The 23,045-nt window shown below is 48.5% G+C and overlaps 1 protein-coding gene across 1 annotated transcript; it reads left to right on the top strand.

Annotated features, from left to right (window-relative positions):
• The first annotated feature begins 148 nt into the window (after window positions 1-148).
• Window positions 149-18,373, top strand: CDR2L (cerebellar degeneration-related protein 2-like). The gene is made up of 5 exons (XM_009586616.1): window positions 149-227; window positions 12,927-13,039; window positions 14,340-14,488; window positions 15,479-15,643; window positions 17,488-18,373. The coding sequence occupies exons 1-5, from the start codon at window positions 149-151 to the stop codon at window positions 18,371-18,373; spliced, it is 1,392 nt and encodes a 463-aa protein (XP_009584911.1).
• The last annotated feature ends 4,672 nt before the right edge of the window (window positions 18,374-23,045 follow it).

Consider the following 23,045-nt stretch of genomic DNA (forward strand, 5'->3'; position numbering starts at 1 on the left):
CGTGCCACCCCCCCGCTCTCCGGCCCGGCCGGGGCACCGAGGCCGCATCCCAGCCCGCATCCCCACATCCATCCCTGCTTCGCATTTTCGGCGGCGGTGGGGTCCCCTTTGGCGGATGCTGCGCGTCTCCCCGGGCCGCTGGTGCTAAATGCTGAGCGCCGACAGGATGGAGGAGTTTCAGAGTGAGGAAGAGGAGCCCTGGTACGACCAGCAGGACCTGGAGCAGGGTAAGGATGGGGGTACCCCGCAAGCTGCCAGGGATGGCAGGCCAGGGGGACACAGGGGCAGAAAAAGGGGCAAATCCCCGATGCAGGAGGGTGGGTATACCTTCTCTCAAGACTCGTATTTGCTTGGCAAAGCCAGCTCCTTGTCCTGCAGTGGCACCTCCATGGAAATGTCGGTTCTGCTGCTCCAAGCCACTGTCCTGGCTGTGGAAAGTTTAAACCCAACAGATAGAGGCAGGGAGCCCAGATATGTCCAGAGGGTAAAAAATTTGTTGTGTTACATCCACAAGGAGGCTGGTTCCCCAGAAAACTTGCTGCGGACAGAATCAAACATGGGTAGTTATGACATTGCTTTCATCTCAGAGCAGTTGCAGGTAGAGTTAGCAGGCACACTAGTTAGAAATTAATATATTGGAAATAATGGGTTGCTAAGCTGAGGATGCTGAAAGTGTCTTCTAAAAGCTCTTGCCGTCCAAACCTAAATCCAGAGGGATCTTCAGCTTCTAAGTCACCTCATTACTGCTGGAAATTTTTCCAATCAGGAAAAAAGCAGGAGGAATTGGGAGGAAGGAAAAAAAAATCAAGGCCAAGTTTCAAACAGCAGAAATAGCCTTGTTAGAGGATAAACATTCACTTGTGTAGTTTGTTTTGAAGTAACTGTACCTACGTTTGTACTAGTTCTATGTAACGTTTACCCTACAGCTGAACAGTTGGTGGGCTGTGGGTATTTGGGGCTTCATTTTGGGTTGTTTTTTTTTTTCCTTATCTTAATATTTTGAGTCAACATGCAGTAAGTAAATAACTGAAAGAAATCCTGTTTCAGGCCCAGGAATGAACTTAACTGATTTGTCAATGTATAGGGAAAATCATTCCTACCTAAATACAGTACCCTTCTGACCCGTTGCACTATAGGTACAGTACAGTTATATATTTGCTTTAGCCAGCTGACTGTCAGCAGGGATGTGCAGTCCAGCTGCAGTGCCAATTTGCCCACCATCGTGCCAGTACATTATGTCATGATTTAAAGTTTACACAACTACAACTGCAGGGCAGAGGCCCAGCAAGGAATGATAACCAGCCCCCCAGGGATTTTTGCAGCTGGTTTTTAACCCCAATTTCTCACTTAACAGGAAGTATCAATAGCAGGATACCGGGCCTTGTTCTTTGAAACACAACACTCAAATTAAGCCAGGGCAGAGCACGGAGATGGAGCTATCAGCTGAATAAACAGTGCAGCCTTTGAATGCTCAGAAATTCACATTTCTGGGTGACGTCTTCCCATGGCTCAGAAGGGGCCTGGGCACTGGTCCAGGGGCAGGATGCAGGCTGAGGAACAGCAGAACTAAGGATGAATATAGGGAGTGTTGAACAACACAGGACTGATTGATTTTTAACCTAACGCTGTCCCTGGTGTCAGGTTCATGAGTCAGCACTGGCACCGTACAACTGGCTCACAACAATAAAACCACCTTCCCACTGCAGGCCAGGTTCCCAGATCTGTCCCAGCAGCGTAAGTGCAGACTAACTGCCTCCTGATGATGGACTGATGCTGGGGATAGACTCCACCTTTGAGCACATACAGGACTGGAGGAAAACACAGACCCAAAACAAAGCCCAGCTGTGGGGTTTGCAGTCTCCTGTACGAATGGGGGCCGCACAGGCTTGCACAAACTCAGAGGAGAGATGGGGAAGGCTTTAACTAAAATCAGCCAACTGGAAAAGTCCTGCGGGGTAATTACAACTGTAATTAATTTGCATGGTGCACAAAGCATCACGAAGGACAGTGCTAGACTTTGTCCACATACACTGAGCCTTTGCATTACAGCCATAGCGGCATCCGGAGGCCTTTGGTGACGGCGCAGCCATCAAGCTGTTGGTTTGGAAATGGGGGGTGAAAGTATGGTGGAAGACGTCCAGTGTAGCACGATTACGAGGCAGTCGAGGGCCAGCATTACTAAGAGGATTAGCATGCCAACGGCCCCGGGGTCGCACAGAAACCCACGCCTGGCAGCAGCACCAGGAAGTGGAGGACAAAAGCATAGGCTTAAAGACTGTTCATTAGGAGCAAGGGGTGGGAGAAACGAGAAGCAACCTAAGCTAGGAGAGCGGAGAAGGTTCTTCTATGAACCAGTTTGTTGCTGGGCCTTTATCGTCATTTCACAGCATCATGAAACATTTATTACATTTACATCCAAAACTGTTTGCTAAGTAATGGATGGCTTAACTGGGAGCTCTGTGATGATTATGTTAATTAACCATTTTAGCACCACAGAGGAAATCATGCCTCCAGCTCCACTCCGAGCACCTGGTACTTTCCTCCCCATTCTCCACAGAGCTTTGGCTTGCTGAAATAACTCAGTTTTTTCAAGAAAATAAATGCCAATCGCTCTTTTTTTCCCCTGAAGTCCCACAGCAACTGACTGCATCTGCCACCTGCCTTGGAGGCAGCAAGATCTGGTCCGCAGCCTCAAGGCCCTTCCAGCTTCATTCAAATGAAGCTGGTGCCTTTCAGATTCCTTTACCTGTTTCCTAGCATGCTGTAAGCCTGTGTGGTTCAAGGAGTTGCACCGAGATGCCTTAGCACATAGAAGCAGAGACTCAAATCCCAGCCAGGAGACTTAGCAGTGACATGGAAACAGTAGCGGTGTCCTCTGAGGTGTTTCATTCTTATAATGTTCCCTCTGGGAAGGCTTTCTGTTTTAAAGAAAGCAGTAAAAATGGAGCTCCGATTGCTTGGTAGCGTGGCTTTGCTTATTGGCAGGCTTTCCAAGCATGAATAGATGTCAGCACTGCTTTGGTTCAGCTGCAGCCTCACCTTCCACGGGCTGGGGAATCTGTGTCTCTGAGCATTAAAACCAGAATAGAGTGATAGCGAACCTTTTTCCAGCCATTGAGAGCTGACGATGTGGTTACAGTTGCATCATACCCTGTGTACAGGGTGTACGTACAGCCAGACCCCAAGAGAATGAATGAGCTAAAATTAGAGAGTCTGAGCTGGGGATAAGTGGGGACACTTTTTCTGTTCATCTAAAGCATTTGTGCTCAGAATGGCTGCGTGCCAACACAATCACATCTGGATCCAAACAGAGCGGAGATGAGATCCAGCAGCTATCTCTGCCAGCCACTTCCAGCCTTCATCTCCCCCGCAGCAATCTCCTAATATGAGTCCTCCTCCAGTCACCCCGCTGCATTCCCTGATCTTCCCAGCCTCCCCATCCCCCTGCCAGCATTCAGGTCTAAGCCAAAGAGCACAGAGTGCAGCCCAAGAGGAGGGCTCTCAAAGCCACCCTTGCAGTCCCTGGAGCCTAAGTACAGCCTAAGTGCTGGAGCGATCCCTCCTGTGTAAATAAAATGGCCTTGTACCACTCTGAGTTAGCCAGCAGGACCAGAGGTAGTAGAAGAACCAGCACATCATCTCATTGCCACAGCGAGACTGATAGTCCTCTGCTCCTGGACAGCCACAGAAACTTTGGGGCCAAACCATCTGCAATGCAGGCTTAGGACTTTACGGCTGTAACCTCTAAAAGTCTCCAGATTTAAGTATCTTATTTTAATTCCTCCTCGTCCTCCTGCCAAGCATCTGATTGCTTGCATGCTAAGACGGAAAATGACACAAGGTGCTGAGCTTGCACCATGCCCAACTCATCCATGTAAAGACACAGGGTCACCAGCGCTCCGGTGATCAGCCCTTGATGTTGGGATGAACCCAGGGGATCAGTGCTAGCACCCGCTAGCACCCATACCTGCCTGTTTTCTGCATCACCCAGCCTACATGGGGTGGTCCATAGAGCTGCAATTCACTATCAGCTTGCCCAAAGGATTCACTGCAGTGGGGAGCAGGTGGTACCCCAAATTCTGTCCCTCGTGATGCAGTTATCCCAGCAGTCCAGCTCAGGGGACAAGCCACGCAGCTTGCCTGTCCTCCAGGAGCACAGTGGTTAACTTGCTGTCCTTCCTCCCCAGCAGCAAGCCAGAAGGACATGGTTTTGCCTGCAGTAGCTGATCCACTTACTTATTTAGCAGTGCAGTACAGCAGGTAGCTTATGGAAGTGGAAAGTTTTCAGTGACTAATTGCTGAGCTGCTTGGGAATGACAAGAGGGACTAGAAAAGTCACAGGAGACAAGGAAATAAGATGACAGTTAGGTTAGTCTGAGGAAGGGATGAGAACCTCCAAATCTGGGGAGGAAAAAAAAAAAGAATATATATATAGATGTATTTTCCTAGAATAAAAATTCCCCTGTTATGTGAAGGCAGCAAGAAAACAGGGCATAAGAGAAGGCCCACACAGCAACTTCCAGGATCTGCCTCCTAGTCTCTCACAGAAGCTCTTTTCTACATCTGCAGAAAAGAAGAAGAAAAGAAGAAGAAAAGAAGAAGAAAAGAAGAAGAAAAGAAGAAGAAAAGAAGAAGAAAAGAAGAAGAAAAGAAGAAGAAAAGAAGAAGAAAAGAAGAAGAAAAGAAGAAGAAAAGAAGAAGAAAAGAAGAAGAAAAGAGGAAGAAAAGAAGAAGAAAAGAAGAAAAGAAGAAAAGAAGAAGAAGAAAAGAAATCAGAATTTTCCATATCTCCCATCCTGAAACCATCAGCTAGCAGTGGCATTTCTCCCTGGCAAGGCCATGTGCGAAGGATTTATGGTCAGAGTCCTGAAGGACATTCCTCCCATGGCAGCCCTGAGCCTGAGTGACTGGGAGCCAAGGCAGCGGCCACTAACGCCCTGCACGCGGAGGCTGTCCCCCTACCCCTGCATTTTCCAATCCTCTTTCTTTCTTCCTGTACCAGCCAGCGCTGGCTGGTGACAGGGTGGATGCACTGACTCAGTATGATGGTCAGGAACCACTTAGAGCTGTGACAGCACCATGGTCCGATCCTGCTCCTGCTAGAAGCTGTGCCAGTGCTCAGGCTAACGCACGGCTTGCTTGCTCCTGCACACACTCCATCTCCTCCACTAAAAGGCCTTTCCCAGAGCAGCACAGTGGTATATTTCCACCTTACCCAACTAATACATCTGTGTGCTCTCACCAAAGCTTCTACTTAACCTGCTCAAAAACATATATGTGGGCCAAGAATTTAGGAAAATATGTCCAATACAAAATACCCTGGAGGAATGAGACCAGATGTTACACAACTGCCAGTCTTTGCACAGCTGGGAATTTTAAAGTGATTTTATGTTAGAGTTTGTTCTTTGTTTTTTTCCCATGCATATTTAACAAACAGTTGTAAATCTTCTCTCCAAAACGTGACAGTTCTTTTAATGGTTTAAAAAGCCTGTTTCTCTGCAGCCTTCTGGGAAGTCACTCTAGTTTATCCCATGTGCAGCGCAGCTGCCCTGGCACTGCTCAGTTAACTTGTCTCCTCCCTGAAGAATTCAGTCCTTCGAGTGTGTAGTATCCAGGTCCATGCTGACCTCTTCCAATTATGCAGCTGGAGCGATGGCAGTTGGAGCTAGGTAATCCTCCAAGTTTTCTTGGCCTGCAAGCAAGTGTTGAGTCCTGGGGAGGCACACTGGACTGGAAGGTGGTGGCTGAGCACTGGTCTCTGCAGGAGGAGGCAGAGCAAGAGGCAGCGCAGCACATCCCCCAAGCATCAGCCTTTGCAGCAGAGCTGCTTCAGGGACACTGGGTTTTGTGTTGGGCTCCTGAAAGAGGCCTTGCCCTGCATCCTGCTCAGGACCAGTGATGGACATAAATAACACCATCTTGAGAGTACATCAAGTATTTCCTCACTCCCTTTCCTTGCAAACTCAGACTGGAAGGCTACAGCACTGTGTTCTTCCTGCGTAGCTCCACAAATGGCACTGATCACTCACCTGAGATCAGGACCTCTTCCCACATGGGCAACATCTCCAGCCAGTACCAATAGCCAGGCACAAGGCAGCTGGGCTGTGTATGAGCTTAGCACCTGGAGGAAAAGGGCTTCAGAGCATTTCCCAGCAGTGGACGGGAAGGGAGCAGTAGCGGGGCAGCAGCGTGCAAGATGATACACTTTTCTTTAAAGCCAAGCAGAGGGGCTGCTAGAGAAGAGGTGGGCAGGTTTTTGGTGTTGCTGCAGAGGGTCAGGCTGTTTTCTGCATTCAGCTGTAACACATGGCTGTGGAAGAAGGATATTCTCTGTACCTACGTGCCTCTGGCACGTGAGAAGTAGCAGACAGGAGTAACCACCAGCCCCAGCTGGTCTTGGGGGCTGCTGCAGGTGGCAGTTGTACTGGAACTTGGTTGCTCCCCGAAAGACAAAACCACTCAGGGCTGGTGGTCCCACCTGACTCCCCCCAGCAAGAGGACAGCAAGGGCGGCCGAGTCGGCTGGCAATGGCTCAGAGTAGGAGAATACATTGTGTGAGCACAAGTGGGGCTGAAGACCTGACATGGTTGTGGCAGGCCCACCCTGCTGCGTGAGCACGCTGACCTGTCCTTCACAGGTCGCCTTTGCTTGGGGCTCTCCACATGCACAGTACTGTGGTGCAGTAGCAGCAAAAGACAACATGAAAAGTCTCCCTGGAGCTAATCCTTCTTGTCTGTCCTGGTTCAGTTACAATTTCCTGCCCCCAAAACACACTGGGGAGATGAGATTCCCATATGGCATCGATCCACGTGTCTGTGTCTTTAGCTTTAAAAGAGTAAAAGCCTCTATTCACAGTTCTCTCTGAATCCCAACATAGTTGGAGCTTTGCTGCCTGGAGGAGGGGTGCATGCAGGAAAGCACTGGCTGCCTTTCTCCCTCCTCTTTTCTCGCTTCTTCTCCCCAACAACTCCACTTGTATGTATTTATTTAGGATGCTTTCTGATCCAGGTGCACTATCAGAGCCTCCGAGCCACCAATCACCGAGCTCTTTGAAACCATTTTAGCATACAAGGCAAACACAGGCACCGAGGCTGTTTAGATAAGAGAACAGCAGAGAAAGATGCAGATGGGGCCCAACCATGGTCTAATAACATACTCTGTGTTATCATGCTCTAACAACCTGGCAAAATGCACACTGATTGCTGTGGGCATGGGGATGGGACTGCTGTGTATGTGTTTGTATAGACACATACAGCTTATAAGCAGAGGTAAGCATTCTAAGTCTCAAATGTTAACACATAGGGGAGGCTTTGGGGTACGGAATGACAGAGGGCAGAAAGAAAAAGGTGAGCATCAATTAAATCAAAAAAGCCTGATGAGCATCTGAGAAAAATAAAAAAACAAGAGCTGATAGAAAGGAAATACTGAATAGGACTGAAAAATACAGAAGGCAAGGAAGAGAGCAGCAGGGGCCGAGAAGGCTGGAGGGCTTCCCTGCAGCACAGCATGGTACAGACAGTGCACCCCTGAGCCCCTTGCTGGGGTTTTCCACTCCTTGGTGGTGCCACTTTTGCTCAGGGGACTAGAGACAGTGCAGAGGCAGCTGCTGTAATGAGAGCAATGGCACTGTGCTTGCCTCAACCCCCTGCAAACTGCCATCTCTCTGCCACCACGCAAGCTCCTCCCCTACCAGGGAAGTCTGCAAAGTCAAAGGCAGCCCAGGGGTATGTAACAGGTTACACAAGAGAAAGAAAAGGGAAAAAAAAAGAAGAAAAAAAGCACACAGGAAATCCAGCAAATCTCATTAGGCTAACAGAAATGCCCATGTACCCATCTCAGCCCAGCCAGAGCCACGGTTTGAAACGAGGAGGGGAAGAGGGAGGATGCAGCTATGCTGCCAGGGACTTCACGTACGCCTCTTGCCTGCACTCACACAGCCCTGCCAGAAGCACCTTTCGCCCTTGCTGCATTGGGCTGTTCTGCAAAGTAAACCCTGCCTTTGCGGTACACCTGATTACGCCAAAATGGCAGGTCCCCATGAAAAACACAAAGAACAGCAAGTGCAAAGCTTATTTGGGTAAGAATGTCCAAGTTATGCCAGTGTAAAAGGGATGGAGAATCTATGCCTCAGCAGTAACACTGGTGGCTCTCTGAAAGCTCTGCCTGGCCATAGGAAACACTATAATCTGTGGAATGGACATGTTGAAAAGGCTTTTTCACATCCAGATATGCCTGCATGTTGTTTGCGGGATGCTGTCAGATGGTACTTGCGTCTCTGCACCCCAGCAGGTTCCATTGCGAAGGCTTATAAGAGCTAAGTACACAGATTGCCTCCATCACCTGTCACGGAGCAGCAGTAAGTGATATACAAAAGCTGATCTTCATTGTAATATACCCAGACAGCACAATCCCTTGCAACTAAGAAGAAAAATAAATGAGCAGCAAGTACACCCTACCCTGGGGTAAACCAGCATAGCATCATTTATTTAGATTTTTAAAGGAATAATTGCACCTACCCTTGACTCTAAGTACCCGTGTGTAATGGAGCAGAGAGCAAATGCAATTAAATTAAATGTCAACAGCATTAAACATCAGTTATTAACTCTCAACCTACCCCATCCATCAGCTAACAAGCACCTTGAACTTCCTCCAGAGACCTGCACACCAGAGCTTTGCTAGCTGTTCGTCCCTGCTCTTTAGCAGGTGAATTCACCATCTGCAGCAGCAGGAAAGGAGCAGCCCTTTCTGCAGCCCCACATTTAGGAAGGGACCACAAGTAATTCCTTCATAGATGCTTAGCTGAAAAGGACCTGCAACACATGCACCATAAACCCCTGCTTTTTGGGACCACAAGCCAAAGGACCTCTATCACCCCCTGCAAACCTGCCTGTCTCGCAGCATGGGGAGAGGGTTGGTTTATTTAAAGGTGAGGAGCAAAACGCAGCACCCCTTGCCCGTGCTCAGAGCAGCAGGCATGTTCTCTCACAGCCTAAATGCATGAATCCCTTGAGCAAGAGAGATGACAGGGGAAATCCCAAAGCACTTGCTCCAGATGGTGGCTTCCTCCAGAAAGCCATATTTATGAGGACCATCTGAATAGCTACCGGATCACTGTTGTGCCGAGAGCAGCCAAAACCTCCCCTGCCCAGCACCAGGCTTACAATTCCCCGAAGCCACAAACAGGTTATGCTGGGGGAAAAAAAACCCTTCAGAGAGTGGGCTGTGGCAAAGACTGCTCTGCCCAAACAAATGCAGGCCAGGATTGGGAAGGCAGAAATGGCTCCAAACCCTCTTTGAGCCTCATTACAAGCTGCTGAGAAGTCTGGGGTTGGGGAAGCGCCCAGCTCCGCAGCAGCCCCATGCAGCACACATCTGCCTGTGCCAGCATTGCCACAGGATGCTGCAGCAGGGAAAACACCCTGCAGTTTGTTCCTCAGCCTCTTTCAGTCAAAGACAACCTGCTACAGCTTTTGGATCAGGATTTTTTTCAAGTTTCCCCAGCAACACAGAGCCAGCAGTATCATTGCTGGGCTGATGATGATGATCTCTGCAGCTCCAGGACAGCTACCTCCTGGATGCACTGCCCAGCCATGCTCCCCTGTACCAAGCGCTGCTTGGATTCAACTCCTGCTCCCTTCCCACCATATGGTCTCTCTTCTCTTCCCCTCCCTCCTTGCTCAGGCACCTTTCCCCTGGAAGCTTGCAGGGAAATGCAGCCTCCATCCCTCCCTCTGCTTTGCTCTGTAGGCGCAGCTTTTTGTTTGGGGACACGGGGTGTCTCCTTGGCTGGTGTTAATTAACAGGGTCACATCAGCACTTGTGGTACTGAGAGCCAGAGGGCACCGAGCTGGTGCTGCCCAGGACAGTTTGCATCCATGGTCCTCTCTCAAATAAGATTCAGGCAACACCAAGGCCCCCAATTTTTAAGTTGAATATTGGCCATTTCACAGTGGTGCCTTCAGCGCAGGCAGGCTGCTGAGGGATCGGGCACATCAAGCGGACACGCAGCACAGTCGCTCCCCACCACTTCATTTTTCCTTCTGCGTCGAGAGGGGAGGGGAAAGGGAGGCATCAGCATACCTGCTAAATTAGGGCAAGTAGTACAGCACTGGCTGGCTGATCTGACAGTGGGGAAGCAAAGAGGAATACAAAAAATTATGGAAAACCACAGTGTTATGCAGAGAGAATCCCCAAATTCCTAAATAGTTCTTTCCCCCCCACCCCAAACACTTGCTGACAAATTCACATTCAGGTTTCCGAGGTCTTAAAGGAGAGGAGCTGTGTGGTCCCCAAACCTGTGCAGAGCCACAATTATTGCAAAGATCAAGAGGGATCTGGTCTAAAGATGACATTAAAGCACTTCCACGCAGCATCCCCTCCCTCCCCACAGTCCCACCGCCTGGGGGAGACCAACAGGTGGGGAAGAGGACTCAGGCGCAACGGGGATGGATGAGACAGGATTACGGAGGATGCTTTGGCTGGCAGGGAAAAAGTGAGTGAGTGTGTGTGTGACAACAGCTGAGGCTAAAGACACTAAAAGAACCAACTCCCCCGTGTCCTTCAAGCCTGGAGTCTCCCAGGCCCTTGCACTCAAAATGGAAACGAAGAATCAATTTCCTTCTTAGAGCTCAACCCCATTCTTTCCTCTTTCCCACTCGTCCCCAAACACTGCCTATTTCCCCCATTAAATTATTGCTGACAGAGCCCTTTAAATTACAATGCAGGATCTTGCACTGCCTAATCCACTTAACTCAACCCCAGCTGATTAAATTGGATGCCATATGGTGGGAGAGCACTGGTGTAATCCGCAGGGACGGGGACACACTTGACTCATTACCTGGAGTGCAGCATGGAGCCCTCTCGCTACACGCCTTTGTACCGGGGCCCTGCTTGCTGCAAGGGATGCGATTTGCAAGGTGCCGGTCTCCAGCAATGACACTGGCTCTGGCAAGGTGGCGGTGCCATTAAATACAGCCCCAAGCAGCTCAAAGGCACAAATTGTCCTCCATCTCTGCTGGCATCTGGCTGTTCCCCCATTCCCAGCTGGTGTAACAAACACTCGGTCTCCCAAGGGCACTTTGGAAACTGGGGAAATTTGGTGCTTGGAAAAAAAAAATAGGCGGAAGAGGTCTGTCCATGGGGAAACGTGCCAATATCCTGATTGCACTGATAGCTATGATCACAGCCCTCAGACCAGGTCACTGTGCAATGATGAGGATTATAATTAAAAAGGTCACAGCCTAGAATAACACCCTGCAATGCACGCCACAGCTGGAGAGCACATTCCCATGGTAAAGGGGAGATTCGAAGACACATTGGCTGGACCACATCTGGGGAGCCAGCCCTCCGGCACTGCTGGAGCTGCATGGAAAGAAACACGGCCATCACCCAAACTAATAACATATCAGCACTTCCCACAGTGCAGCGATATCCATCAGGAAAGCCCCATCCCAAGCACTGACAGCACTAATACCACTCCTCTTGGCAAGCACTCGTGTCTGAGAGGTCAGTGTGAGCGTCGTTTTGTGATGTGCCATTTGAAGTGTGAGAGATCAGTGATTTTCCTAGGCTCAGAATACATCCTAGGCATCCTGGTTCCCCTTCTTCTCGTCTTAGTGACCAAGTATCCCTCTTTCCCAATCGACTGCATGGCCAAATTAACCACTGAAAGAAGTTATAGCTGCTCTCAGCCCCGGCAGAGGCTTTGCAAAACACATCATTAGCTGCAAACTAGAGAGGAGTGTTACGATGGGCTGAGAAAATGCCAGGGCAGGAGAACCAGGTCCCTTCACACACTGCAGGATTGCTACTCCTTAACTAAAACTGCATGGTAACCATACCAGAGAGAGAAAGAGCAATAAAACACATCAGGACCTGTTTCCTTACCTTTTTGAAGGTTTAAGGTCAGATTTTCAGTCTGCCACCATAAGAGCTAGAAACTCGCCTCTAAAAGCACCAGGAAAAATAGAAATCCACATGATCATAGGAGGTCAGGCTTTAAGAAGACAACGAATTTCTGTGAAAGCAAAGGGATGTTACCAGAGCCAGCTGTGCCATCCCAGGCCCTCAAACAGCATAACCTGAGGTGCTCAAGCTTTGGCCAATAGAGGACTCACAGGGTTCTGGGGCTTTTTCTTTACCCAGGAGGTAGCAAACCCAGTATTTTAAGCCGACTACACTGTCAACATCTACTTTTCCCTGCACTTCTCCTAAAGTCCAACTATTTCAGTAGCTTCCTAAGGGTATTTAGAGGTGGCAGAGAGTGGACACAAAGCGGTTTGTCCTCACCCTGGAGCTGCCCCAAGGAAAAAGCCGCAGTCCCAACCAATGCAGCACTGCCCAGGCGGCAGTTGCAGGAGGTGCTTCCAGCCCCCTCGGGCCACATGTGGTTTTATTACTCATGTCAGTCTATTAGCGGGTGATGGATGGAGGCTGACAGGGAAGGCAAGGCACTCCCTTCATTAGAGATACTAATATAATTTACAGAGCATCCCCAAGGCCCCGCAGAGCTTTACCAACTCTCACTCTCATTCTGACGGATGTTGAGCCCCTCTCTGCCCCACAGGTCTCAGTGATAGGGGATGGAGGTGCTGAGCACCTGCCACACCCAAGCTTGGGGCCTGATCCTGGCTACACAGTGTGTAGTGCAGTGCAGAAGTGTTATGCAGCCAGCCACCAAATCCTCATTGCATGGAGGAGCTGCAGATGTCCTGAACTCGGCCTCCCCTTGCTCCTGCAGCCCAGCGAGACAGAAGAGGCTAGATCCTGTATGTCCCGTAAGCATGCATCCATATCAAAACCTGCCAATAAAACCAGCGTTGTGCAAAATGTGCCACTGTGTTTGGTGTGGTGGCATTCAGGGACCCCACCACATCCACCCGTGGAGCCACGGCAACTGCAGCAGCTTTGTTGCATCTGCTTTTCAGACTTGCATTTGGCTGCAGAGCTGGGGAAGACACTGCTGGAGCGCAACAAAGAGCTGGAGGACTCCCTGCAGCAGATGTACGCAACCAATGAGGAACAAGTGCAGGAAATCGAGGTAGGAACACAGTCGGGCCAGGGGTGGGGATGGGAGCTGCTCAGCCACCGCTGTCACCTATGGGCGATGGTGGAGAAGGGGTGCTTCCGCCAATGCCAACAGCTCAGATTCCAGGAGAAAGGAATGGGTGCACCACGAGGATGGGAGTTAAAGCCCATCCCAGCCCTGGAGAGGATCCGCCTTCCACATTAACTGGGATTTTCCCCCTTCTCACATCCCCACGCCCTGCCCAGATGTGCACACCAGATTTTGGCACCGGTTGCAACTGGGGCACATTTGGCCTTTCCCTGCCCATCCGCCAACCTTCACACTCGCTTCTCTTTGCTCTGCTGCTGTTTTCCCTTGATTCCAGTTATTCATAATCGCGTTTGTTCCCAGCTGGCCCCTCAGCACCCCTGTAACACAGCCCCCTTTGTTAGAGGGACAAAATAGCTCCTTCTCCAAGAGCTGCAAACTAAACCACTGTTTCAAGCATCCTTTGGGGTCAAGGCAGTATTTCTAAGAGCCCACAGAACTAAGCTTAGAGGCTTAAACCTGCTGTGCTGGGAGGGTTTTCATCCACTGGAAAACTTCTAGGGATCTGTGAATTAAAAAACGTTGGAAACCCCCTGATTTAAAAAGATGCAGGGCAGAGGAGGGCTGCGAGTTCACAAGAGCAGCATGCGATGGCTGCAGGGATCTGACAGCTGATGTCCAAGGAAACTGGTGGATGGATTTAGCTGTCCCCGCAGCAGCCCTTCAGGAGCACATCCACCATGGATTTGGGATCTGGTCCCAGCTGAGGGTGAGCTCTTGGGTAGACGCCCCTCTCCCAGGATAAATCTTGCAATGACAGACTCACAGAAAGGGGTCCTTGAACACGCAGAAACCGCAAGTCTCCTCACATTTCACAGACTCAGAGTTTTAGCCTGAATTCCCAAGGAAACGCAGCTTCTGCAGTCAATCTGTCAGATGATCCAGTAACCAACTGGCCAATTTCAGTCAACTTTGGTGAAGGGTCACAGTCCCAGGGATATCAACTTTCTTTGGGTACTGGGAATAAAAAAGCAGCTGAATAGAGAGAGGTTGAGGTTAGTGCCCCTCACAGAGGGCAGGGGAAGTTCAGTCGTATTTTAGACACAGAAGTATTTACAGTGGGCAAGGATATGAATATTTCACCTGTGCAGAAGGGTTCAACCAGGTAGAGGATAAATCAGCCACAAAACACATTACCAGAGGAAGCAAAGGCTGCAGGAATTTCTGTCTGTGAAACAATCTGGATTTTGGATGTGGAGTGTTTCTGTTTCACTTTTTCTTGCAGTACCTGACCAAGCAACTAGAGATGTTGCGGCAGATGAACGAACAGCATGCGAAAGTCTACGAGCAGCTGGACCTGACAGCACGGGACCTGGAGCTAGCTAACCAGAAGCTCGTGCTGGAAAGCAAGACATCCCAACAGAAGATACAGTGGTACAGCCTCCCCTTCTCCCACCGCAGCAATGGACCCAAGAGACCTTTATTTCACCTTTCCCCTGTGTCCCCTTTATTTCACCTATTCCCCTTAAACAGCATTAGTCTTTGCTATTTAAGCCATTCTCTTATCACTCAGGTTTTGCACCTATTTACAACACAAGCTCATTGCACTGTTGCTGGTTAGCAGAGGTCAGCCACAGCACAGACACCCCTGGGACGAGGGCTGGATAAAGGAGTGTCTGTAGCTGCCAGGAGAGGCACAGCAGCCTCTCCTCCTCCTCCCTGGATGCATTTCCTTGAAGAAGAGGCACATAATCATATCAGGGAGGTCTCCAGCATGTAGCCCAGCAGGCACAGTAGGCACAGATCCAGCATTTAGCAAAATCCTGGCTAGTCCATGCTGAAACACCAGTTTGTCAACAACTTTTTCTTTCCTAAAACAGGCCCATGGTCAAGGTCATCCCTGGAAACAACAGACCGAGCCACATTCTTGCAATGCAGCATCTTTTGCAAATGACTGTGCAGAGAGGGAGTTTCAGAGCAGAGAGTTTTACAAACTGCATTCACAGCCAGAACAAAACTAAATCTCTGCCTGGTCTCTCTGTGTTTATCTCTACAAGAGAAACAAGAGGAAGAGAGTAAATAGCTCGCCTGCTTGCTTTTAGTGCAGAGAAATTCCAGGATAGTGTTTATGTCTCAGACGTGACTGTTTTAGCCAACTGATTTGAGGACAGAGGGTCTCAAATTAGTATGATCCCTTGCCACTGCTTCAATCCCCCACCCTTTTCTACAAACACTCCCATTCAATAGTGACCACGCAGAGAAAGACCAACCACTACCATGACAAGCAAGTGCTGTCATGCTCCCAGGGCACACGCTAGCAACTGGAAGCACCTTCCACAGACTGGCTTTCTCTATAGGGAAAAAACACCTTTCAAGGACCTGTAATGCCTGACTCCTCATCCATACTCCCTCCTCTCTCTGCAGCTTGACAGAAACGATCGAGGGGCTGCAGAACCAAGTGGAGGAGCTGCAGAAGCAGGTGGAGGAAATGCAGAGCTTGGAGCAGCTCCGAATTCGGCGGGAGAAGAGGGAGCGGCGCCGAACCATCCACACCTTCCCCTGCCTTAAGGAGCTGTGTTCCAGCCCCAGGTACAGGTACTGCCTTTAGCAACCCCTCCAAACTTCTGCCCCACCTCCTCTGCCTGTGAACAGGAGATACACTGGGTTAGCCCATCTGGGGGTGCACAAAACCCCACATACGCCCCCACAGAGATCTAGGCTCTGCATCAGAGCCTGAAACTCAATGCTGGAGATGAAGGGATGACCTCCCTCTCTCCTACCCACCCGCCTAAGCAGGTGGCATTGGCAAAGCAGAGCCTTCATGATCCCAGCATCAGCGATGCCTTGAATGGGGAGACGTAAGCTCTTTTTCAGAGGGCAAGAATAGCTATCCAGGGGGATCTGAACGCCTCATGCAGCTGCACTGGGCCAGGCTGCAGGGTACAGGCACTGCCTGGAGGGGCTGTGACTGTCCTGGCACGTTGGCAGGGAGCTGTGCAGGAACACTCACCAGACAGGATGCATTGCTTGAGCTCTAAATAGCTCAAACCAGCCTCTCCCAGTACAGCCCACCCAGTAACATATCATGTAAAGAGGACCCTTACCTCGAGCTGCCTATGCAGCTTCCCCTCCCGAATCAGCACAGCCTGTTGTTCCTTTGCAGCTGCCTCCCAGCACAGGACCAGCATCTCTGGCTCACTGAAACCAGTTGAGATGGTGCATTTTGTCCTGTATGACTCTAGTAGCCCCCAAAAGCACCAGTCACACACCAATATATGCCACGTGCTGCCAAGTGCTGTACAAACACCTTCAGCACTATTGCATACTTGATCCTCCTTAAAACCCAGCCACTGTGTTAATTCACTGACCTCATGAGGGCATTTCTTGCTCAGCTTTGTCCATAATAGACGCTTCTTTAAATAGATAAGCAATCAATAAACTTTGTTACTGAAAGCATCCTCTGACAGAGGATATGAACAAAAGACACTTTTACTGCAGCAACAACGGGGATGTTTATGAGGCCATAACCTAACCCCCAGCAAAATCCACTTAATGTCTCTATGATTCTTTTTCCCCCTGTCCCTCAATCCCACTCTCCCCCCAGGGCCTGAGGACCTCAGTTCAGCCTGCAGCTCTGCAGTTGGCTCTGAAGGTCAGGCTGCCCTTCAGTAACTTGGAAATCTGTTCAATAGCCTCCGCCACCAGTCATGCCTCCCAGGGAAGCCACGGTGCTTGCTTTTTTCCAATCTGTTCTAACCAGATAGGATGCCATGGGCACTTCATTGAGGAGGAGAAAAATCTGATTTCCCGACAGCAACATGAGGGAAGGGGGAAGTGCGTGTTATCGCTTCCCCAGCAGTGAGCAATGAAGGAGTAACTGTCAAAAGTCTCTTTCTGCTTCCCTTGCTGTATAAATCTTCTCCCACTCTTTCTGGAGCACCTCCCAGACACAGGACAGCAGAGCTGGCGCTTCTGTTTTTTGGTTGGTTGGGGTTTGGGGTTGTTGGCAGGTGCAGCAAGTAGCTGATGAACTCCATGATACAGTGAGTAGCTGATGAACTCCATCAGGAAAAACTCAAAGCCTTCTACTTTCAGCTCTTGACCTGGTACCACTTGAACATTCATCCTTGCTTCACGGCAATGTGGGTGGCTTGTCCATTAACCCTTTTAGGGTTTCATTTGTCTCCTGTCTTTCATCACTGCTATCAAATGAAACTGCGGGTTCTCTGAGACAGAGCCTGGTCTCTGCCCAAAAGAGCCTCAGCCACACCTTGTGGTCTCCTGGCACATGGAAGGAGCCATATCTCACTCCATGAGCTCAGGTTACCTCCTTTCTGAGCCTCAGTGGAATTACTTACATGACGATAAGACACAATCTGAGTGCCTTGTGGACTGTCACTTGGTCAGACTCTCTCAAGGGTCTTCTCTTTCAGGTATGAGGACACGTTCCAGGTCCACAGCTCTTCCACAGAGTTCAACCAGAAGCCACTGGAGAGGGAGAATGAGCGTCTCCAAGCCATGGTGAACTCCCTGAGGTCCCAAGTCAACCAGGAGAAGCAGCGGAAGGAGAGTGTTGAGCGAGAGTACACCTCTGTTATTCAGGAGTACTCAGACCTCGAGCAGCGGGTGTGCGAGATGGAGAACTGCAAACTGCGCATCAAGGAACTGGAAGCAGAGCTCCTAGAGCTACAACAGATGAAACAAGTCAAGAAGTATCTGCTCAGCAGAGAAGACAACTTCTCTGAGGCCCTCCTCGAGCCACTAAATAATGCCCCAGAAGCAGACTACATTGACCTCTCTGAGGAGGAGGGAGGGAAAAGTCATGAGCCATCAATGACGCCTTCCCCAAACCACCCCGTCCGGAAAAGCTGCAGTGACACAGCCCTCAATGCCATTGTGACCAAGGATGCTGTGAGCCGGCATGAGGGCAATTACACGCTGCACGCTAACAACGTGCGCAAACGGGGTATGTCCATCCTGAGGGAAGTGGACGAGCAGTATCACGCCTTGCTGGAGAAGTATGAAGAGCTCTTGAGCAAATGCCGGCAGCACAAGGACAGTGTGCGCCACACAGGGGTCCAAACGTCCCGGCCCATCTCTCGCGACAGCTCCTTCAGAGACTTCCGGGGAGAGGGACATGAGTTGGAAGAGAGGAAAACCATAGAGAAGACCATCAGCAAACATGTGGAGGCAGTGGACAAGCGGCTGGAGCAGAGCCAGCCCGAGTACAAGGCTCTTTTTAAGGAGATCTTTTCCCGCATCCAGAAAACAAAAGCAGACATCAATGCCACAAAGGTGAAAAACAAGAGCAGCAAATGAGTCCTGCCTCTCTGCAAATTCCCACATGCAATCGCAACAGCCAAGTCTTCTCTTCAGCCCCAGCAAACGCCACTTGGCCCCACTGCTTTGAAAGTTCGAGAGGTCTACAAGCAAGAAAATGTCACAGAGGCTCAAACTCACTTTTTTAAGCTTGGCCTCTGGACAACTTGTTGGGACAACTGTACATTGTAGTTAGAGGATTTCTAGAAACTGTATGACAGATCTCTGCATGAGTTGCTGCTGCCGCCAGACATCACAACAGCAACATAAACCACACCACGAAAAAAGAAAACCAATCACCTCCTCCACCCTTTTCAGCTTGTCTTACAGCCCAATTACCTGCAAGCAAAAACCTGGATGTCCTCCAGCATCCTGCCACAGCTGGAGCACAGTGTTTCAAAGTAAAACAAAAAGCCATGAGAACTTCAGGGGCTGCTCCAGCACACCAGTCCAACCCTCCACTTTGGTTTTATGGCTAAGAACCTACACTTGTACCCAAAAGACTTCTGACTACCCCTTCCCCTTCCCCAAAGGGCAGTATGTTCTTGCTATTTAAGCCATTCTCTTATCAGTCAGGTTTTTCAGCTATTTACAATGCAAGCTCATTGCAACTGGAAAAACTTGAAGAGAAACATAAAACTGATTGTTCTGTCTTCATCAGCGTCACCTAGTATTTCAGTCCATACTCTGCAGACTTTATGGGCATATGGGATTTCCTCGCTTTAAATCTGCCCCAGTATTTCAGCCCAGGTGAAGCACTGTGCCTGGTAGGAACTTGATGACCAGGGCTTTCCCATAAACTAGACAAGTACTATTACAGTATCAGAGTCATGCTTTCATCTCATGGTCTGGGTACCAGCTCTCTATGCTGTGCTCTTCAAGAGGTTGTAATTGCCCCATTGTAGCAAATTCCTCAAATACAGCTTGTATGGGCTTGCAAAACTGACTACCAGTGACTTGCATGCAAGCAGAAGGATAAAGCATCACACTCGTGTGGCGTCAGGAGCTCTGGCCCTGGCAGTAGCGCTGATCACACATTGCCCCACACTTTTGCTCTGAACATCTCCCCAGTCGAGAGGACAGATTTCAGTTTTCTGCTGAAAATAATCTTTCTTGGCTGAGATACTGCCTCCAAAGGTTGTCACCTCTCATGTTCCAGTTCACTTTGCAGCACTGAAATCTCACTTTTGCTTCCACAGACATGCAAACACACAGCCAAAAGGCCACTGCAGTCTCAGGAACCACCAGTTTCCATTTTTCATGAACTAGATGTTGACCTTGTATGGTCAGACACGCGTTTTAGGCAGAGAAGCAGCATTTCATTACAGCTTAGGCAACACCCTGAGCATTAAGCCACAAGAAACGAGCAGTCCAGTGTAAGCTACCTTTCTGTACCTGCCTGGAGACAAACTTCAGGCCAGATTTGGATTCTGTTTTTACCAGCTTCCATCACAAAATCTTGGGGAAATGGTTGGGATTTTTGCAACATTGAGAAAAATAAATGAGAATCTGGCTTTGGAGGGGGAAGACTGTTAAAATGTAACTATCCTCCAAGTCTAGGGCCTTGACATTATGAGGAGCTACCTTTCTTTCACTTACCATGGAATTAATGTAAAAATACCCTACAAAATATCCTCTTTTGTTAAGTGGAATACCACAGAGGTAAGTTGGCAGGAGTGCAATGCCAAAACCATACCTGCTCCAGAGGTCTCCTCCTCAAACCACTCACCACCATACGCTCCGCTCTCCCATGCTCTGCATTTTCAGGTGCCCTATGGCCCCAAACTCAAGAAACATTAGGAGCCATACACATGACTGTGGCTACCAGCTCTGTAACAGTATGGAGAACCTTCATGCCTTATTTATTTATAACGGAAAGCAGTTGTCTAATAAAATAAAATAAATAAAAATGAGCAACAGCAGCAACAAAAGCATTGTTGTTGATTTTCTTGGAGCATTCACCACCCTATTACTTCATTTGTAGCAGGGGATATCTGAAGCAATGTTGGTTTAAGTCAGCCAATGTTTACTCTTGCAATCATCTGGTTGCTGCAGAGGTGTGGGAAGAGGATCACCTTCGCTTTCCGTTTTAAACAGTCCTGTGTGAATCACCATCACAGTTGAGTATACAGCGGATTAAATATATTTTCAAATGCTTTATTCTTTTCTCGAATAAAAAGAAACACTGGTATTCTCAAAGCTGAGTCTTTCTTTACAACTCTTTTTACTTTTAAGAACAGCTTAAGAGTTACTTCTTTGATTTTCACGTACCATTTGGGTCAAGAAAATGCTTCAGGCTCCTCTGGAGAAAGCAGAGAGAATATGCCGAACTATACTGCTGCATTATTTATATAACATACATTTTATGCAGTTGGACTACTAGCATTTGCCACACGATAAAAACCCTTCTTTTGTCAGCTCTGAAGTCTCTGTAAAACCGCACAATTTATTTCTAAGATTGCAATTCAAATGCTATTTTTGTTTTGGTCTTTCTTGAAAACCATACATCTAAAAATGACTGATTTAAGTAACACAATGTTAGTATTTGGCTTAACAAAGGAACAGCTGCTGTATATCAGGAGTTTGTTCAGCAAAATGCTGAGGACATTTTTTTTGCATCCAAAAATATTAGTGGCCATATATATATGTCCTGATGACTGTGTGAGTCAGAGTCACTTGATTTTTTTCTTAAGTGAGGCTTTCAGCAATCAAAGGAGGAAAAAAAAAGCATCTTCTAGCCTTTTATCCCACCTCCTATCTCAACTTTTCAAATTGCTTTGAAAACACTAAGGAAAACTACAGAACTCCATTAAGAGGTAAGAGAGAGCATTAAACAACCACACTGCTCACCACAGAAACTGGTCTAACAGAGAGCAGCAGCTATTTAATAGCACACCCCCATGATTCAGGATAGAAAAAAAAATACTGTGTGCAATTCAAATGGATGAGAAAAAAATACGATATAATAGGAAATAATGACTAATTTCAGAATTTGGCAAAACCAATGACTCTATTCAGAGCACACCATTAAGATTGATAAGGACACAGCTTGTCAAGAATTCAGTTTTATGCTGAATTTGAAAAATGACATTTAGACAAGTGCATTTCCATCAGATCTAGTCTGGCTTCTTACTTTACCACCAGTTGAATAACCCTTCAAGAAAGCACCCATCATTACAAATAGGGATGGACCACCTGAAGCACAAATTCAATGGTTTTACAGAGCTCAAACTCTGATGGGGAAGGAGATTTCCTGATTCAGCAGTCTTCCCTCTCTTACAGGAGCTGAGACCATCTGGAAGGTCCCTGAAAGTCCTGACTTGCTTCTACCTTAACGGCTTGTGCCCTCACTCACACAAGGAGCGATCAGCTCCCTTGGACACATCAGCCTTTGCATCACGTTTCAGGGATGGCTCCTTACAGCTCCTGCTCACCAGTGACCATTATCACCAAATGGGGTGAGCTTGCTTTCTAAGCCAGCATCAGTACTGAGGCAGTTCATTTCTCCAGCTTAAATGTCAAAAGCTTGGCTCTCCTTGGGTCACACCAAAGTAAGACCTTGTCATCCCAAGCCCTGCCTGCCAGGGAGAGCTGTTTCCAAGCATTCAAGTGGAGATTATTCTGCTTTTTACCAACACTTTTGGACATCTGCATCCACCAATGCAGTGTGGGAATGAAGCAAAACCAGGTAAGTGTCCTTTTAGATGGGTCTGGCTTTGATTGCGTGACCTTCAAGCTCCTTTCCCAGCCGCTCTGTGCACTGTACAACGACATCAACCCTGGCGTGCGTTACCAGCACAGTAACAACGTGGACACGTTTAACAACAGTTGGTAAAATGAGCCATCCTGCTCTGGATATTTTACCCATCCCTCTGGCTACAAATCACAAACATTTACCTGTTTCCTGTTAGAAATTAAGGTCACCAGATGGCATGGTTTGTTTCTGACAGTTCTGTTTTTTTTCCTTAAAGCATTCTGTTTTCAGGAAGTTTGGACAGGGGAAGCAGAGCAGAAGAACCCCAGGACACAGAGATTCAATTAAAACCAACCGCAGAGCCCTCCTTGGCTCCCAAGCACTGCTCAGCATCAATCAGGACAGACCAACCATCAATATTTGGGACCTGCTCCTTTCCCTAGGACTGAGTTTCCTGATTTTGTGCTGATTATCTAGGTGGGACCCAGCTTAGGTCCCCAATCACATGCCATGTTGCCTTTGTATCAGCTTCAAAACACCCATTTTGACTTCACTCAGTTTTAAACAGAAGATCATCAGCTCCTGTCAAAACACCAGAGCTAATGACAGCCCCATCCCTGCCTGTGCATTTTTCTGGTGCCAGAAATAGCAACCCCTGCCCCCCTCGAACATATACCCTTCTTGTCAAGCCAACATGACAGCTCCAACAGGAGCACGAGCCGAACAATTTCCACAAGTTCTTCACTCCCCTGTGTCCCCCTTCCACCTCAGCATCTCTCTTACAGACCTGGAAACATATATGTGCTGCTGTATCAGCCTTCATTAAAAAATATATATACACATACACATATATATATGTGTATATATATAAAAAATGTAACTTTTTAGCAGTCTTGAGCAGATAAAAATCTGAGAGCTGAAGCATCCCAGGTGCAAAAACTAGACAGTAAATAAAAAATGCTGGGTGTATTTTCACTT

The sequence above is a fragment of the Fulmarus glacialis genome, unplaced genomic scaffold (assembly GCF_000690835.1).
Source record: "Fulmarus glacialis isolate BGI_N327 unplaced genomic scaffold, ASM69083v1 scaffold24241, whole genome shotgun sequence".
Classification (NCBI taxonomy): Eukaryota; Metazoa; Chordata; class Aves; order Procellariiformes; family Procellariidae; genus Fulmarus; species Fulmarus glacialis.